Source organism: Rhinolophus sinicus, chromosome 5 (assembly GCF_057876585.1).
Source record: "Rhinolophus sinicus isolate RSI-liver-muscle chromosome 5, RSI-T2T, whole genome shotgun sequence".
Lineage (NCBI taxonomy): Eukaryota > Metazoa > Chordata > Mammalia > Chiroptera > Rhinolophidae > Rhinolophus > Rhinolophus sinicus.
The window spans coordinates 9,541,919-9,560,525 of NC_142505.1; the positions used below are offsets into that span (position 1 = coordinate 9,541,919).

The following is an 18,607-nucleotide window of genomic DNA, read 5'->3' on the forward strand; positions in this document are numbered from 1 at the left end:
GGAGGGCAGTGCTCGAATGGCCCCCAGAACAGGTCTCTGTCTTGCTAGAACCCCTCCCCATTCCCTCGTAAGTGGATTTTCAAAGCTGCAGACTGAACTAAATCCAAGGTGGGAGTTTTAATAATGAAGCATTTCCCTGCCACCCCACCCCACCCCCGACCTCCGACTCTCACATTGTCCTTTGAGGGATGATGAATAATAAGGTAGAAATTGGCTGATAGACGCATCTGGAAAAGCCCGTTCTAAATTAACTTATTTTTAGTTTAAGCAGCTCATGGCTGATGTTCAGACAAGTAGGAAGGTTTTCCTTTATATTGCTCTCAATCACCAAAGAATGCAATCCTGCCTGTCAGGACGTTTCTCGAGGTGCCGTGTTGCCCCGAAAATAAGACCTAGCCGGACAATCAGCTCTAATGCGTCTTTTGGAGCAAAAATTCATATAAGACCCGGTCTTATATTATATTATGTTAGATACGTTGTCCGGCTAGGTCTTATTTTCGGGGAAACACAGTAGCTATGTGCGCCTGTCCCCAAGCTGGAACCCATTGTTCAATCTGTAGCCACGAATGGAAAGTAAAGTTCTCTGAGCGCTGGTGGCCAGCAGGCTGAGTGACCTTCTGGCAGATTTTCACTTTTCAGGGAAAGGCTCCGGTTTATTTTTCATAATCTTTTGAATTTTCTAGTTATTGACATCATTTTTGGCTTAAAGAAAAATTCCTCCCCCTTCTCAAGCAAAGCGATTATTATGTATCGGCATGACTTGAAGCCTGTGTAGTTTTGCTCAATTTTTGGTCATTATTCAAATCAGTGGTTAACAATGCTCAGGTTTAAAAGTGAAGCACACCTACGTTACACACCTACATTATGCTCCACGTAGCATAATAAGTAATAATAAATGAGACACAAACAGGCAAATACTGTATGATTCCTCTTGTACGATGAGGTTTCCAGAAGCCATCAGATTCCTAGAGGCAGAAAGTGGAACAGTGGTGCTGGGGAAAAGGGAATGGGGAGTTAGGGTTCGTGGGTACAGAGCTTTAGTTTGGGAAGATGAAAACGTTATGGAGATGGATGGTGGTGATGATTGTACAACAATGTGAATGGACTCAATGAACTGTACACTTAAAACTGGTTACCGTGGTAAAGGTTATGTTATGTATACTTTACCACAATAAAAAAAATGGGGAAGAAATGTTTGCAGGCTTATTTGTGAGAAGTAGAATGATGAGTGCACTGTTTCTGTTTTTTATTTATTTTTCACCCTCCCCGTCCTTACACACAAAAGTGACGCATACCTCCCAATTCCAGTGCTTGCTTTGTAAACGTCCTAGTGTATTTGACTCAAACCCTGTGCTTGGAGGAAGTCTTGTCACACCCCAGGGCCCCTCCTTTCATGAGGCCCGGGGACATGGGCCTCCTGCCCCAGCATCACTGCACGCAGGTTTCAGACCACAGGTGAGGACCGTTTCATCAGAAGCCAACAGCCTCTTCTCCTCCATCTTCAGAGTTGTGCAAACAAACAGTTTGTCTTAGCGGAACTGTGGGCTCTGCAGGACCTTGTACCCTAAGAGCAGAGACTGAATCGTTTGTCAGGAGACCCCATGGCCAGCACTTTGCAGGCACAGACGGGGACTTGGGAGGGTTTGGTGTGTACATAGAGGGACAGAGGAAGGGTTGAGCGTCTTATTAGAGAAAGTTTCAAATAGCCACAGTTTTCCTGAATTTTAAAATTGTTTTATTGAGTCCAGTAAGTACACGGATCTTAAGTGTACAGCTTGATAAATTTTACATATGTAGATACATATATATATACACAAATATTCTTGTGTGTGTATCATTCCAGCACCCCTTCCTAGTTCATACCTGCCCCCCCCAGAGGTTCTCTTATACAAGCAATAAATAGGGTTTTGTCTTCTTGAACTTGATATTAATAGAATCATACAACATGTCGTTTTTTGTGTGTGGATTCTTGTTTAACCATCTCCCTGCTAACTTTTATCAGGAAACCTTAAACAACTATTAAATCTCTGGTGGCAAGGTGGGACCATTGGATTGAAGTCCTCTAGAGTGGGAACACTAAAGAAATTGGAAATTCAGTAACTTCTAAACATTTAGTAGGTGGGCCACCATCTGTGCATGTCCCTGAGCCTGTATACCCGATGGGTTTTCTAATCTGACCCTGTGACTCGTCCCCATCCGTCCCTGTGATCCTCAGTGACTTTCATGGTTGTCATGACACACACCTCAAAGTCTGACAAAATGGAGCTTTTTAACATTTCATAAAATATTAATATGATTTAAATTGGCCCTGTGGCATTTTAGCATATCATGAATTATTTACAGTGGTCATAAACTGACTTATATTTGTTAATTTTGCAATTCCCCTGTTGCAAGTCTGTTTTTATGCAGCTTTCTCTCCCTCTGTGGTTCTCTTTGAAATCATCCATCCACACAGCACAGTTCCATTCGATCTGGAGTTAAAGTTCGTGTCTCGGGTTGGCAAGAAGCCTTAAAGTGGCCACAGTCCCTGAAGGATTTATACCTAGATGTGTCCATTTGCTCCCGACTGACCCCGGCAGAGCCTACAGCCTAGTCGTGGGTCTCTAACCTACGTACATCTCTAACGTGGCGTGTGTCTGTCATCCTAGAAGGGAAGATACAACAGTCGCGTTTGGGTGGCTCCCTGCAAACCCTTCACTTCTTCAGAAAAACAATTCCCAGCACAAGCCCTGCAGGCAGTTGTTCACCAGTGTCCCCTGTGGAGGGTAGTTCAGTTACTTTAGAAAAATAAAGAACTTGCATCGCTGCATCTAGACTTCTTTCCTAAGGAATTTTGGGATCGAGGGTGGGAGTGGAATAGGTGGACACAACAGTCTCGTTGTGATAAACGGTTCCAACAAGTCGGGTTGACTAGAAGTGCACACAAGTTCCTTTTAACGTTGTTCTTTGAACTTGATTTGACTGTCCTCTATGATTGTTCTAAGAGCTATGGAAATAGTAAACTATTTTAAAGGGAGCTGTGGGTCTCTCACCCCAACTAAAAGAGAAGGAAATTGGATAGATGGGGATTTGGGGAATTCTCTTAAACTTAGGTTGATGTCGCCCATGAGTCTCACTGACAGTGGCCTGGAGAAGTGAACTGCGTGGGCTGGAACTTCTGCAGGATGTTTTTCTGCTAAGACCGGGCACTAGCCCTTTCCACCCAGAGCTTCGTTCAGGAATCATGGCTGCTTTTCTTTTGCCACCAACCCGGCCACATGCCTCTCATGCCCACATCCCCTAGGCAAAGCCTCATGAAGCTGCAGAGCCATCAGCAGCTAAACATGTCTCAGGTCGCTGCACTGAGGCGCTGCCCCAAAAATGCACAACAGAAGAACCACACCCCAAACAGTTTGAATTCCAGGGAATTCAAACGACGCTTTCAAATTATTTTGAAATGGAGAAGGATTTGTATTAATGCAGTGTGCCCGTTTCACCATTTCGAACACATATCTGTCCCTTTTGAGATCCTGTGGAGAACCCTTGGAGAGCCAGCCTCTGGGAAATGTTTTATTCCATCTTGATTGACTTTGTTGGTGAACACAAACCATTTTTAAAACATTCCTGGCTGTGTGTGGAATTCCTTGGGCAGGGCCAGTTCTCTGCTGAATAGTCATTTATGATGTGCTGGGCTCCAGAGTCAGACGACTTGGGCACAAAACCTGGCCCTGCCTCTTACTAATCATTTATGCCTGGACAAGCTACTTAGGCTTGCTGAGCCTCAGTGTCTTCATCTGTCAAATGGGGATGAATATGAGAACCTACTTTCCTGGATGGTCATGGGGATTTGTAAATACATAGCAAATGTAAGCACAGAGCCTGCACCTACAAACCACTCACTGAATGTTCATTGCAGTTATTATTTAGGCAGGCCTGGTGTCTAGGTTCCAAAGATTTCTCATCCTAGAGAGACCAATGAGTTCCTGAAACAGCAATTTGTGTTGTGGTTCTCCTTCATGGGGATGTGGAACATGAACTATTTCCAGGTAGGCAGATGGATAGACCTCTTGCCATTGGTGAGACGTTCACTTCCATTTACCAGTCTGTGAACAGACCGGGCCAAGTCAATGCCAAGTGGAGTTAAGGTGGCTAAATCAATTGTCCCTCCACTGCCTGCAAGCCTTGTTGCCCCAGGTCCACTGGATTGGTAAGACCCAGAGTTTGGTGGTGTAACAGTCTGGCACCTCCCTCCCCAAAACAGGTCCCATTAAATGGGTGATGTTGGGGGTGCTGCCCAGCCCCTGTTGTCAGCCAGCAACTCCATGTACTTCGTAAGAGTGGAAGCACTGCCTCCCCTTCTGCTGATTGACTTGACAAGCCTTGGCAGCTGCCGTGAGGGCAGCTCAGTGTGGTATCCTGGGGAACTGGAGAGGGCAGGGGTGCTGAGGTCACACCAGAATGTCCCAGCTGCCTCTTGAACTCAGCGAATGAGAAGTGAGTTCATTTCTCTGAGCCTCAAAGAGGTGCTGGAGTCACCCAAGTCAGTACATGCAGAAGGGTCAGGGCAGGGCTGGGAAGGCGTGGAGAATTGAAGGAGGCACCCAAACTTGCACAACCCAGAGAGTGAGTGCCGCCTTACAGTTTGCCCCTAGGTGCCTTACCTGCCCCACATCCTCCCAGCCCAGCCAGCCAGGACCCCGGGCTTTAGACTGAGAGCCACGCTGCTGCTATAGTTGTTTCCTTTCAATGGTACCCATCACTAGTGTTAGTAGTTGTAATATGCTATCATTCATAATATCAAGAATAATAACAGCTAACATTGATTGACTCCTGGCACGGTTCTAGGCACTTTCTAGGTATTAACTCATTTAGTCCTTACAACAATTTCATTACTATTCCCATTTGCAGTTGAGGAAATTGAGGCACAGAGGAGCTAACGAATTTGCCCAATGAGACACAGCTGGTACGTGGTAGAGCCAGGAATCGATCCCAGGCAGGTAGATTCTAGAATCCAAACTGTTAACCACTACACAGAGATGTTAAGATAGGCTGGTCCCACTGGGTGAAGCCCAAACTCCATGACCAACAACCAAGCCCCCTCCTAGCCTGGCCCTGCCTCTGTCTCCAGCCTCCTCTACCCACATTTTCCTTGCCCTGCAGCCAAAACAAACTCCCTGGAGTGGCTCCAAGGAGGCCATGTTCTTCATACCTCTGTGTCTTTGCATCTGCTGTTCCCTCCACCTACCCTTCCTGACACCTGTCTGGCTGGCAAACGCTTATTCATTTTCTAAGACCCACCTGAAGTCATGCCTCCTCCATGAAGCCTTCCTTGACCACCAACCCCAGAGTGTTAATAGCTGACTCTCCATGTCTTCAGAGAACCTTGACCTTCCTTGGCGTCTTCAAGTTGTTGACTATCAGGTGGGGTCTGGTGGGACAGACAGGCCAATGGACATTCAACTGACATGAATTCAGTTGCTCCTGCAGGGAAATAAAGGCGGGTGGAATCACAGTCCCTTTTGCTGGTGTCACTTTCTTAGGCTCCTATGTGTGAGCATCCCATGCTGTAAAGGAACATCCACAATTTATATATTGAATCTGGTGCCCAACCCAAGAAGCAGGGAGGTATCTGCTCCATGGATGAGCCAAACCCAGCCACAGCTGGAGAAATTGTCGAGAACGAAATGTTGGCATGCAGTGTGGCATCTTCCTAAGAGGACAGGGCTATGCTGCCCAAAGTGATTTTCCCCTTGTGGGCTTGCTTTGGAATCTGACTCCCACTCAGACAGTGACTGATCAGCCAGGCTGATTCATGATTATACAGCTTGCTCCTGCGTCTGTCTCCCTCAACATCCTAGGCACTCCTCCAGGACTCCATTCGGCTTAATATGCCTCCATCTCCTGGTGCCCAGGCTGTGCCCAGTCCCTGGCTGAGAGCTGCTCGGTTCACCTTCATTCGACAGAGAGAGTGAATGACAGCCGAGCCCACCAGGAAACCACACCCAGATTAAAGACAGCTGGTTCGGCCCATCTAAGAAATTTTAATCACATTTTTTAGTCTTTTAACCTGTATTTGACAAATCTGGGAACACATAACTTCCCTGGTGTGTATTTGGTGTAATCCCCTTCCTGGCAGTCGTTTGCCTTAGAAAGAAATAGGATGGCAGGGAGAAGAAATATGTGCTATGGTGATTAATGAATGGTGATTAAAACAACTGGAAATTCCCACCCAAAAATCCTCTGGTGAGGCAGAAACTAGCAAAGGTGTCCTAATAAGGAGAAGTCAGGAAGCAGGAGAGGGAAGAGAGCTGTGACTCATGGGCCCAGGTATGGTGCCTGCAAGCTTTCTGGAGCGCTCTGAGCGCTGCTACTGGGAGGGTCGGCTGGGATTCCTTTCAGCTGGTGAGACCTCAAAATCACACCAGAATATGGAGCTCTGTCTGGGTTTCTGCAAACCTGGGTAATAGATCTCTCAAAATAGACACCAGTGAAATACCAAGTTTCTGGGGAGACAAAAGAAAGAGATGGTGAAGAAGAAAATGCCCATCCACTTTCTTTAAATGGCAGCACACTTATCAAGCTCTCAGATGTGCCAGACACTGGGGGTGGCAGTGGTGGGAGGCCGAGATGTATTCCATAGTGTTGGGATTTCCAATTTCAAGGTATGATTAGTGGTGGTGAGTGGGGAAGAGGAAAAATGTGCAAGCTAGACGTTCTCAAACTCGATATATTTGTGATAAGTTATGTTATTTACTCCAACAGTTCATAAATTATTTACCCAAATGAGTTATAAGTTATTGATCTCTCTGCTATTTCTATTACAATGAAATGGGTGCCTCTTTAGTGGTAGAATTGGCGGGGCGTTTGGGGGTAAGGGCAATCCAGATTTCAAGTTTGTACATGGTCGAATCCTTATCTTCTCACTCCCTCCAGCTGGTGTATTTATCATGGAGGATGGGGCGGGGGCAGTTGAAGGTAACAGTCCTGTGGGTGATGTGTCCTTGGCTATGACTCTAGGAAACGGCCTATAAGTTGTCCACTCCTGCTGCAAAGGTGGGTAAGACTTGGCTTTTGTGCACATGTGTCGTTAGCTTTGTGTTTCCTCTGGACTTTGTGCTGAAAGCCAAGTGGAGATTGTGTCACCCAGTTCCTCTGGTTTGGGGGACAGAAGGAGAGATACGCACTATGGCTGGGCAGTACAACATGCCCAGTTGGTGATCTCGAAGTCAGAACAAAGAAGCGTGGTAAGATACTAAAAGTACACCCCGAGTGAGTCATTTAACCCTTGCAAGGCTTTGTCTTTTTTGCTTTGGAAAATGAGTTTGGATGAAAATCCAGGATTATTTAGACCCAAAATAAAAAAAATATAAGTAACAGAGGCCACATTAGTGATTCATGAAGGAAGAATTGGCATATTTAATAACTACAATTGGGACGGTTGGCTTTCCATACAGAAAAAGAAAAAAAAGTGGATCCCTACCGCTATACCATGGACCAAAAAAAGTGTTTCCAATACAGATCCCAGGTCCCATGGTGGCCCTACTGGGATGTGGTACTTATCATCTTTAAAGCCCTCCATGCACCTAGAAATCCTCTAGTCTACACTATTAACTCCCTGGGAACAGGGACTCTGGCTGTTTTTGTCATTAAATCTTATGCACCAAGTATGGCCCCGAGAACATATGATGAACCCAGAAAATGTTTGTTGAATGAATACATGATTTCAAAGATTCTAAAAGGAAAAAAAATAATTTTCTAAAGAGATTATACATTTTTCTTTGGCTGTCATTAATAATAGAACACATTGTCATATCCCCAGAATTATTTGGGGGGACTGACCTGCCCAAAAGCAGGAGAGAACTGAGTGGAGAGATGCTGGTGAGATCAGCCTTACTCTTCTCAAAATCTAATTTAATGATATTTGAAAATACCGCACATACCCTGAGAGAAACTAGGCCCACCCGAAAATATGAAGCCATATTTTAACCATGGCCATGATTGATTTTTTTTCATGTATTAAGTGCCTATTTTGTGTAGAAACACAATCTTTCTAACACAGGTGTTTGTTCCTCTTTTTTGTTTATTAAGGCATAACTTACATGTAATAAACATCACCAATTTTAAGTGTATAGTTTGATTAATTGTGGCATTTGTGGCCAAGGTATAATCACCACACTGATCAAGATACAGACTGGTGCTCCAAGAATCTTTTACAAATACTAGGGTAAGACATGTTTATGATGACAGAAAAAGAACACAAGGGTTGACATACACACCTTGGACATAAATCTGACAACTGAGTTTCTGAACACAGATGTAGATTCATTTTTAATCAGGTGTCTTAAAGAACCCCTGGACCTTCCTACCTATCTCAGAAGATTTGAATGGCTGCACTGCTTGAAGATGAAGCATTTGTGTAAATAAATTTCTGCCTCAGGGAGTGTTTTCTTTTTCTGAGGCTATTAATTTAAAAGCTCAGAGTTCCTGGTTCCCACCCAAATTTATTAGCCCAAACTTCAATGTAGGAATGTTAGTGTGTTTATAAGAAATGAAATGCAGCAAAGACAAGGATGTGAAGATTACAGTTTTCAATGGAGCTGTTGGGAGGCTTGTAATTCCCACCTCCACGTGGGCACCGCGCACTGTCTGGGCCCTGAGGCTGCCACTGAAAAAGGCAAGTTCCTGCTGCCTTCCCGTAGGAAAGGAACTCCGTTCTGATCATGGGAAGCAAGAACAAATGACCAAGTAACATGGTTCTCTGAGTCAGGGACTAGAGCAGGGATGGACATAAAGAAGGTACAGGATAACAGGGCTGGGGCTTGGGAAGGCCGCTCTGCAGAGGTGACCTTTGAGCTGAGGCTGGAGTGACAAAAAGGACCCGGCTCTTGCTAGAGAAAGAGCATTTTAGGAATTAGGACCAGCACGTGCAAAGGCCCTGAGGTGGGAAAGGGGTTGATGTGTTCAAAAAGAAGGCAAAGGTGACCGAGTACAGTGACCAAGGCAAAGAGAGGTGAGCTTGGAGAGATAAGAAGTTTTGTTCCAAAAAATGCAAACCTAAGCCATGTTGAAAACTAAGTCACAAAAGCAGCTGTGCTGATGCTCTGGTACTCCGAGAGAGGTGTCACTGCTGGGCACTAGTTGTCAATGCTTACAGTTGCAAAGTCACTTCTTACTACACGAGTACTGATCACAGAATCTGACTGGACAGGGAACGGAGAGTTATTCTAGCCCAACCCCCTCATTTTACAAATGAATGAACAGAGGCCCAAAGAGGGTAAAGTTCTTACCTGATAAACAGGGTAAAACACTTGCAGTTCATTATCGCAGGTTGAGGGTCCAATTTCCACACCCTATAAAGAGCTGCTGGCTGGCAGGGCTGGCACAGTGAGTGAGGGGCAGAGAGGTACCAGAAGAGGTTGCCAAAATGGAGACATTTGATCACAAACAGCTGCTGGGCTCTGGGAACACAGGTGCACTCCTATACTGTGGGAGGAGAAATTTGTGCACCTCTCATGCAGACTAGACCTTCTGGTAAAATTAAAGCAATGGCTGGTCAACACCTGGGCGGAACTCACATGTCACTCAACGAGTGCATGGATTAATAAACCGTGGCCTGTCCAGACAATGGAACAGTACTCAGCAAAATAAAAAGGAACAAACTTCTGATCCATGCAATAATGCAGAGGAATCTCGCCAATATGCTGAGCAAAGAAGCCAGGTACAAAAGAGAATATTCTGTCAGATTCTGTTTATAGAAAGGTCCAAAGCAGACATAACTCATTGCTAGCTTTCTGGGACCCGGAGTGAAGGTTGACTACAGAGGGGTGCCCAGGAAACTTTTTTGTTTTCGTATCTTGATTGTGGGGGTGGTCACCTGTATCTATATTTGTCAGAACTCTTAAAATGAGTGGGTCCTTCTTAATGTATATAAGTTATATCTTAATAAAGTTAACTAAAAACATTTTTTTAAAAGGAGGGAGGAAAAGCACAGCTGGAAAACAAAGAAAAACTTTGGGTTGGGTTGCTATTCATTGGTCAAATGCTTACTGAGCATCTTCCGTGTACAAGTACCGTCGCCTTCTGTGTACAGGTACCATCGCCTTCCGTGTACAGGTACCGTAACAGGTACTGACCTTCTCTTTGCTCCAGAACACGGTGGGACAGAGGCACCACCTGCTGCCCTGTGGGTCTGTGAGCCCCTGGGTTCCCTCCACGGGACCCACCTGCAGATGACCGTCCCTTCATCCACTGCTCCCAGGCTGTCAGCCGCCCAGAGACTCACAGTCGGGACCCGAGTCAGGGAAGGGATGGTGGCTCTTCTGTTGTAGTCTGACAAGACTTAGAAATTGATAAAGCAAAGGGAATGAGAAGGAGATTGGGCTTGTTCATGAAACGAGGCTCCATCCTGACCAGGGTGCACATCTCTGTTTAATAACCGACCCCCACCTCACTGGCTTGGTCTTGTTTGTTCAGATTATTTTGCTGAACCCCAGTCTGAGGTATGAGCATTATTTTGCTCTAACTTTCAAGCTTGTTGACACAGTATGTTTATATCGAATTTCTGCAAAAATTTTCCTAACCTCCACTACTGTACATACATGTATGTATGTATGTATATATGTATGAATGGTGTACTGGGCATGTGAAGTGCCCAGGGCAGGAGACAGCAGCCCTTTGCAGGTACACACGACCCTCTACAGCTCGACAATTTCTGTATGTGGACTTTCACAGTGAGAAGTGGTGTGGCAGTTTCTCTCATTGCTATCCAGTCCGGCACAGATGGGGTATTTGAAAATATGGATATCTACGACGTGGTATAGTGGTTTTAATTTTTAGCAAAACTGATAGGCCAAACAAGAGACCCGTGTCCATGCACAGCCCACAGTGGCCCGATTCTTTCCCACTGGGGGGGCAGCACTGTCATCTTACATCATCAGACGGGGGGCAAGGAACCAAGTTGTCAAAGAGGGCACCCTCCCTGAGAGGAAGACGGCAGGTTTGCAGCCCTGACTCATTGTGCTCCCTCCATTTTTCTTCATCCCTTCAGAAGCTTCTGAGATTGCTCTGCCTCCTGGAAGTGGCCTTACAGTCTCCATAAAGCCTGGGACCTCGACTCTGGCAAGGCCCTGTTACATCCTCTTTTCTAAAACACCTACAATCATGTTGTCCATCAAATCTGGAGAAAAAAAGACCTTTTCCTTTATGTGCCAGAATCCAGAGAATCACTTTGTCATTGAGATCCACAAGACTGTTGGTAAGTACGCGCTCAGGGACTGTTTGGCCTCCCTGCCTCTCTTCCCTATGCTAAGCCAGCCTCCAATGCTAACAAGTAGCAACAGGGCCAGAATCTGAGTTCTCAGACTCCAGAGTCTTGGCCTGTAACCACAAAGCCACACTATCTCTGAACAGAACTGCAGGCCTTCAGGTCTGTGATGCTCAGTCTGATGGGTTAAAAACACCTGGCTGAAGTGGAGCAAATGTCAAGGGAGTTGGAGGACAAAAGATTGGAAGGTTGAGGAGATAAGAGTGGGGAAATGGGTCCACAAAGCAAAGTGGGAAAAACAGCAGCTTTGGAGGCTGAGGGCGCTGGGTTTGGCTTCACGTGCTCGTACTGCTGATCATGTGACCTGGTCACATGACTTCGTGTAAGTTACATAACTCCTTGGTGACTTAGTTTTCTAGTCCATAAAATAAGAGTCTTTGTACCAACCAATAGGGTTGTTATGAGGATGAAATGAAATAATGGATTGGGAATATATGACACTTAAGAATTCAACCAACTGTAGATATTTGGTATTATTAGCATTCAGAACTTGAGCTTGGGATAGGAGATTGACATAAAAAGTTATAATTGGGCAGAAAAAAAAACAAATGTATACTTTCCCAATCATTTTAAGGTAGGCATGCCAACTAGGAACTAATAGCTGCAGTCATAACAGTGAGAACACTATTTGTTATCTAATTAAAGCCATTCTCAGAAAATTTATTTGACTTTAACTGAAAATACATGGATTGGGCAATAGATCATGAAGGAAGAAAAAGCATAAAATATGGGGAGGGGGGATAATACAAGAGTGTAAAGGGGGTCAAATATATGGTAATGGAAAGGGAACTGACTCTGGGTGGTGAACACACAATGTGATATATAGATGATGTATTACAGAATTGTACACTGGAAACCTATGTAATTTTATTAACCATTGTCACCCCAATAAATTTTAATAAAAGAAAAAGAAAAAAGGATAAAATAAATCTTAGGAAAAAGGAATTGGGAAAAATAATGGAAATTCAAATACTTAAAAGCCGTTTTAAAACCACATTTAATAACTAAAACCAAGACCTTGTTCTCTATAAAGACAATCAAATAGACAACTCTCTGGCTAATCTCCTGGGATAAAGGAGAAAATAGAAATATATAGCATTGAAATAAATGTGGGTTTAGTGACATACACAAAGGCGATTTCTAAAATTGTAAGAGACTGTGTACAACATTATGGTATTCAATATAAAAATCTGAATGACATCGATGATTTTCAGGGAAAACCTGATGAGCCAGATTGACTCATAGAAAGGTAGGAAACCTAAATAAATAAATAACCAGGGAGGAGATTAGAAAAAATGTCCAAGATGGAGGAGAGCAGGGTTTGGGTTAATTAGAGATGGTTTCATAGAGGATCCTATCAACCATCAAGGAGCAGATAATTTCTATGCTATTTAAACCACTCTAGAGGAGCTTTGGCAGGCTTTTTCTGTAAAAGGCCACCTCCTCTCTGTCACTACTGCTCAGCTGTGCTGTTACAGCATGAAATCAGCCATAGATAACAGGTAAACAAATAAGCAATGAATGTTCCAGTGGAGCTTTATTTACAGTAACAACAAGTGTTTGGCTGGATTGGCCTCATGAGCTGTATGTAGTTTGCCAACCCCCCATGTTGAGCATAGAAAGAGAAGGTTCACAGCTCAGTAGTATAAGCCTCTTACAACTCTGATGTCCAAATCTGCCAAAGCATAAAAAAAAAAAAACCCACAATCTCATGATTTTACATCCAAAAAACTCCTAAATAAAATATCTCAAATCCGCAAAATGCATTAAAAGAATAATGCAACCAGAGCAGAGAGGGTTCCCTGGAAGACTGTAAGGGTAGTTCACCATTAACAAATTGGTTAATGTCATGCTTTGCATTATTAGGTGAGAGGAAAAACTACATATGGTCATCTTAGATGACATTACATGTTTTTAATAAAACAGTAAACCAGAACTAGAAGGATGTCATTCAATAAAGTATATCTATCAAAAACTGATAGTAAATATCATACAACAGTGAGAGAAGCACTGAGAATAACACAGGGAACAACAAGTATTCCCACTCTGCATACTATCGGTCACCATTATTCAGAAGTTCTAATTAAATATTTAGGGAACATCTGAATAAATACATCGAATGTATATGAAGCAAAATATAAAATTTTACTGAAAGACAAAAGATGTAAATAAATGGAGAAATATACTATGTTCCTTGATGAAGCTCTCAGTACTTTTTAAATGTCAATTCTCCCACAAATTAATTTATCAGTTTAAGTCAATTACAGTTAAAATCTCAGTGAAGCTTTTCCAGAGCCGAGGAGAATATTGATATACTTAAGAATTCAATGGAAGGGTGTGTTGCTATTAAAAGAAAGAAGGAGATCTGTGTATCTGACATGGAAAGGTGCCCCAAATAATCTTGTTTCATTGAAAACAATGCAGCTTGTAGTAAGAGAACAGTTCAGTCCCACTTTATTGAATACAAACACAGGTACACATAGTCATATAGATCCCCGAGTCTGGAGGGATAAACACCAAAATGCTGACCTTGCATTATTTCTATAGTGGTTGGGGGAGGGGAACAGGTGACATTCATTTTCCTCTTCCTGTTCTTCCATACTGTGTGTTTGTTTTTTGTTGTTTTTTACAAGCATGAATTACTTTATTATAATCAGTTAAACCAATAAAGAGACTGCCATCTTGGAAAAGGAAATGGGTAATACAGCTCATCTCACAAGTCAAGTGTTAGAATGCATCAGTCTGTCAATCCTGGGATGCAACGCAAAATTTACCATATAGTAAAGACACATGCTCACAATTTTTGAAAATATTTATGAAGATACTGATTTCTAAATTTATGAAGATATTAATTTCTAAAATAATAACTCCAGACACTGAAATCCAGTCCAGTGTTCTAGCTGCCCCTCATTTTTCAAACCTTCCCTGAATAAGCCTCGTGAAAAGTCTCGGACAAAGTTTGACACCTCTGTTCTCATCCTTCCTTGAATAGTCCTATTAAAGTTACTGAAAGTAGAAGTCTGCTGGGGCCGTGTGAGTTGTGAATCACTTCCAAAAGGACCCTTCTCCATCCTCTGCGTGGGAATCATTTTAGTTATTTAACATTTTGGCACGGGGGGACAGGAGACTTGGAGGCATGCCAATCATTGTGACTATTCTTCCCTGTGCCCATCCTCAAAACCAAAGCTCTTAGCAACAAATTAAAAAGCGCTTTTACAACCTGACTCTCACGTGACTGGTGGTAGAGCCGTGACTGGCTGGGCGATGGAGCTTTATGACTCCAAGATCTTGGTATGAAATAAATCAAAATATCTCAGGTGGCCCAGGCTTGTGTATTTTCTAAATGTCTTCCAGGTGAGTCTAGAGTGGAACCAGGGCTGAGAACCACTGCCTTAAGGGGTGAAGTGATCCCACAAGAGCACAGAACCCAGCAGGAGCCACTCCACATGGCCCTGGGCACCTTGGAGGTGTAGGTGGCAAGTTACGAGGCCAGCTTTTGAAGGAAAGAGGTGGCTTGATATAAACAAGTTTCCATAAGCTCCTAAAATAGTAGGTACTATCTTTACTGATGCACAAAATCTAATCCAAGCCACCCTTGTCTCTTATTAGCTAACCCTGTTTTATGGGTTAGCTGGCACAGTGGGTTGGCATGACTAGACACAGCTGGGCTTTTGAGATAGTGTGTACTGCAAGCACCACGCTCGTCCCCCAGACTCCAGGGCTGCTTTGCAAAAGTGAGAGGTTTGGTGTAGACGACCTCAGAGGTCCTAGACAACTCTGAAATTCTCCCATAATTCCATTTCAAGTTGGCAGCACTTTCAAATACCCCACGGCGGCAGCAATAGAGATTCACAGACCATGATCCCAGTGGCCAGCATCCACCGCACTTTTCACATGCCCTAGACAACAAGTTTAAACTGTTACATGACCTGCTGTCTATTACTTCTTCCACATGCTTTCCTCTTCTTTCCTCCTCGACAGCAGCAGCATTTCTCCCTTTGTTTTAAAAGCCTTCAGAACAAGCACATCGAAGGATGTCATTAGGTGTTAGCCTTTTAAAATATTCGCGGCCGTGGTAATAAAATATGAGCATTAAAGCCACGAGGCAGGAAGGTCACTGTGTCTCCGGGTCCCAGTCATTAAGGGGCTTGGACATTCTGAGTGTCTCAGTGTGTTGATGAGGATGCTGATGGGAAAACCAGTTTTGAAAGGTGGAGTTTCGCCATTGGCGCTGTGCCCTGAAAGTTGTGAAACCAGGACTTTCTCAGAATAGAGGGAGTAGGGTATCTCAGAGCACAGGCTCCCTTGCAGAGGGCGACCCTGATGTCCAGGAAGGCCTGGGCAGGGGCCCACCAACTGGACTCCACTTAATCTGGAAAACACAGCAGTTAGGGAGTGTCTTGGGTCTGGGTCCCTGGAAGCAGAGACTGAAGGCAGGTTTGTGTTCAAGTCATTTGTCAAGAGAGTACCCTTGGAAGCAGCCTATGAAGACATGAGAAAAGCAGGAGAGAGCAAGGGAAGAAGTAAGCAAAGATGTCGTTTTTAGCTGAAGTGTAGCCTCAGGCTGATGAGTGGCCTCCCGAGGTTGTGTCACTTGAAGCCGGGAGGTCAGGCTTTTTCACTTCTGCGATGGGCAGTGATTGGCTGTGGGCTGCTGCTGTTGTTGGGATGGGAGGGAGAGGGCAGCGAAACCACTTGGGCTTTTGTGGCACCCTCCTCCCCCCACCAGCCGAGGCACTTGGCCAGAACAGGGTGCATCTGTGTGCCACTGGCCACCAACACTCAACCAACACTCATGCAACCTGGAGACGGGTGCGCCCACCTAGTGGAGCTCCCAAAGGGTCTAGTACAGGGGTGAGGCGGAGCAGTGAGTGGCCTGGTCGTGTTTGTGACAAAGAGTGTTTTATGACTGTGTTTCAGACTGCGTGTCAGGCCGATGTCCTTTTGGGGAGGTCCAGCTGCAGCCCCCAACGTCAGCACTGCCCACCCTCAACAGAACTTTCATCTGGGACATCCAAGCTCACAAGAGCATCGGTCTGGAGCTGCAGTTTTCCATGCCTCGCCTGAGGCAGATCGGGCCCGGGGAGAGCTGCCCAGACGGAGTCACTCACTCCATCAGCGGCCGCACCAATGCCGCCATGGTCAAAATCGGAACCTTCTGCAGCAATGGCACCGTGTCCCGGATCAAGATGCAGGAGCGCGTGAAAATGGCCTTGCACCTGCCGTGGTTCCATGACAGAAATGTCTCCGGCTTCAGCATCGCAAACCGGTCGTCCATAAAACGTGAGCACGCACTCCCTCCCCACTCTGCTGAGGCTGAAACATTCAGAATCACCCGTGTTCTAGGTCAGTGAGGGTCAGGTGTCAGCAGTTTTGTATGATTCAACCCGAATCATACAGGCCACGCTGGGTTTGGACTCATACGTCTCTATTAACCCGGTGGCCACTCTCTTTTCTTTGTCCTTTGCACATGGGAGGTTTGTTTGCAAGAAATGAGATGGGGTTGGTTCTGCAGACCTATTGTGATCGCTCCATGTCTAATTTCTTTGTCCTGTCTTCTATCTCTTGCATGGTTTCTCTAATTGTGTCAGTGGTGTATGAGAGCTGGCCCACACGGGCTCACGAGGGCTGATGTTTAAATATGCAGGAATTTTGTGCGCTCGTGGTAAACAGAGCCATTCCTAAAAATAAAATTTCATGAACTGACAAGTAAGTAAATGAGTTTAGAAAAAACGGTAATAAATACTAAAAACTCATCACCTAATTCTTTCGCGACATTTTCCTGTTTTCTGTGCTCTTGAGGTCATTTATGCCGATTGTACCTGGAGATGGAAATACTATATGATGATGAGCTGCTTTGCCACTCCTCCCAACTCCACGTTCAGTCAGCTCACGTTGGTAGCTTGAAATATCAGCTATGGTTGGGAGTATTTACACCAACGAAGTGGGCAGACCCTACCGATTAGGGCTTTCTCCCCCACTGACTCAGTTATGAAACCTTGACTCACCCACTGCTGATGTCTCCTCATAGCGCATTCAGCTCAGGACCCGAGAACCGCCTTCCCCTCTCCTCGCCCCCCTGCCCCTCAGCTGTGGACAGCAAAGGCAGGATCTAATTGCCGTGTTTGATTTCCACTCCCAATAGGACTATGCATCATTGAATCTGTGTTTGAGGGTGAAGGCTCAGCAACCCTGATGTCTGCCAACTACCCGGATGGCTTCCCTGAGGACGAGCTCATGACATGGCAGTTTGTCATTCCCCCACACCTGCGGGCAAGCGTCTCCTTCCTCCACTTCAACGTCTCCAACTGCGAGAAGAAGGAGGAGCGGGTAGAGTACTACATCCCGGGCTCCACCACCAACCCCGAGGTGTTCAAGCTGGCGGACAAGCAGCCCGGGAACATGGCCGGGAACTTCAACCTCTCCCTGCAGGGCTGTGACCAAGATGTCCAAAATCCAGGGATCCTCCGGCTGAAGTTTCAAGTTTTGGTTCAACATCCACAAAATGAAAGCTGTAAGTGAGCCCACTTTCCTTTCCCCTCCTCTTCTAGCATCTTCTTTCCTTCCTGGGTAGTCTGCTTGGAATGAGGTTCCCTTCCTGTTTCTCACCTGTGGCTTCTAGACCATTGGACTCTGGACCCTGTAAGAGTTGCAGGAAGTGTGTTGCTAGGCAGTGAGACAGGCTCATTGGTGAACACCTGGCATGCCATTCCATCTCAACACAATAAGAAGCAAACATGAACTTGTGCTCAGGGTGCTAATGAAGGTGCTGGAAAGTTGCCTTTTAGACAGCATGTCTTGACCCTACACTGTGAGCTGGGATGTCATCACGTCGTCAGCAATAACAATAGCCAACATTGTTTTACTGGCTGAGCACCCCCTACCTGGGCACACACTAAGGGCGGCAGAAATTGTTATCATTTACTCATGAGGAACCAGAGGGTTCAGAGAAGTTATGGAACTAGCCTAATATCACACAGCTTGTCAGGAGCAGAGCAAGCTCAGAATCCAGAGCCTGTGCTGTGGACCATACTGAACCCCAGGTAGGTTGATGAGAATGAGGTTCCGGAACATTCCACACACAATGACTAAGACATCATGAACCTAGAGAAGGGGAGCCAGGGCCAGGACTAGGGTAAGGCAACATGCCCAGGACACCCACTTTGAAGTGCTCACTCTTACGGAGGCGTCAGTACAGGTCAGCCCCTGAGAGGAAGCCCCTCCTTAAACTTTGCTTCCTGGGCGCCTCACTTGCCTAACCTGCGTCCTGGCACTGAGGGGAATGGCATGGATTGTGAGATAACA

General features: G+C 45.2%; 1 protein-coding gene across 3 annotated transcripts in view; it reads left to right on the forward strand.

Moving 5' to 3' along the window:
* Positions 1-18,607, forward strand: part of CDCP1 (CUB domain containing protein 1) — a 49,571-nt gene that overhangs the window by 13,518 nt on the left and 17,446 nt on the right. For all 3 annotated transcript variants that reach the window (XM_074312512.2, XM_074312513.2, XM_019723716.3), the window contains exons 2-4: positions 11,027-11,233; positions 16,223-16,585; positions 17,448-17,816. In XM_074312512.2, coding sequence (XP_074168613.2) covers positions 11,027-11,233; positions 16,223-16,585; positions 17,448-17,816 — 939 coding nt within the window. The remainder of the gene's footprint in view (positions 1-11,026; positions 11,234-16,222; positions 16,586-17,447; positions 17,817-18,607) is intronic.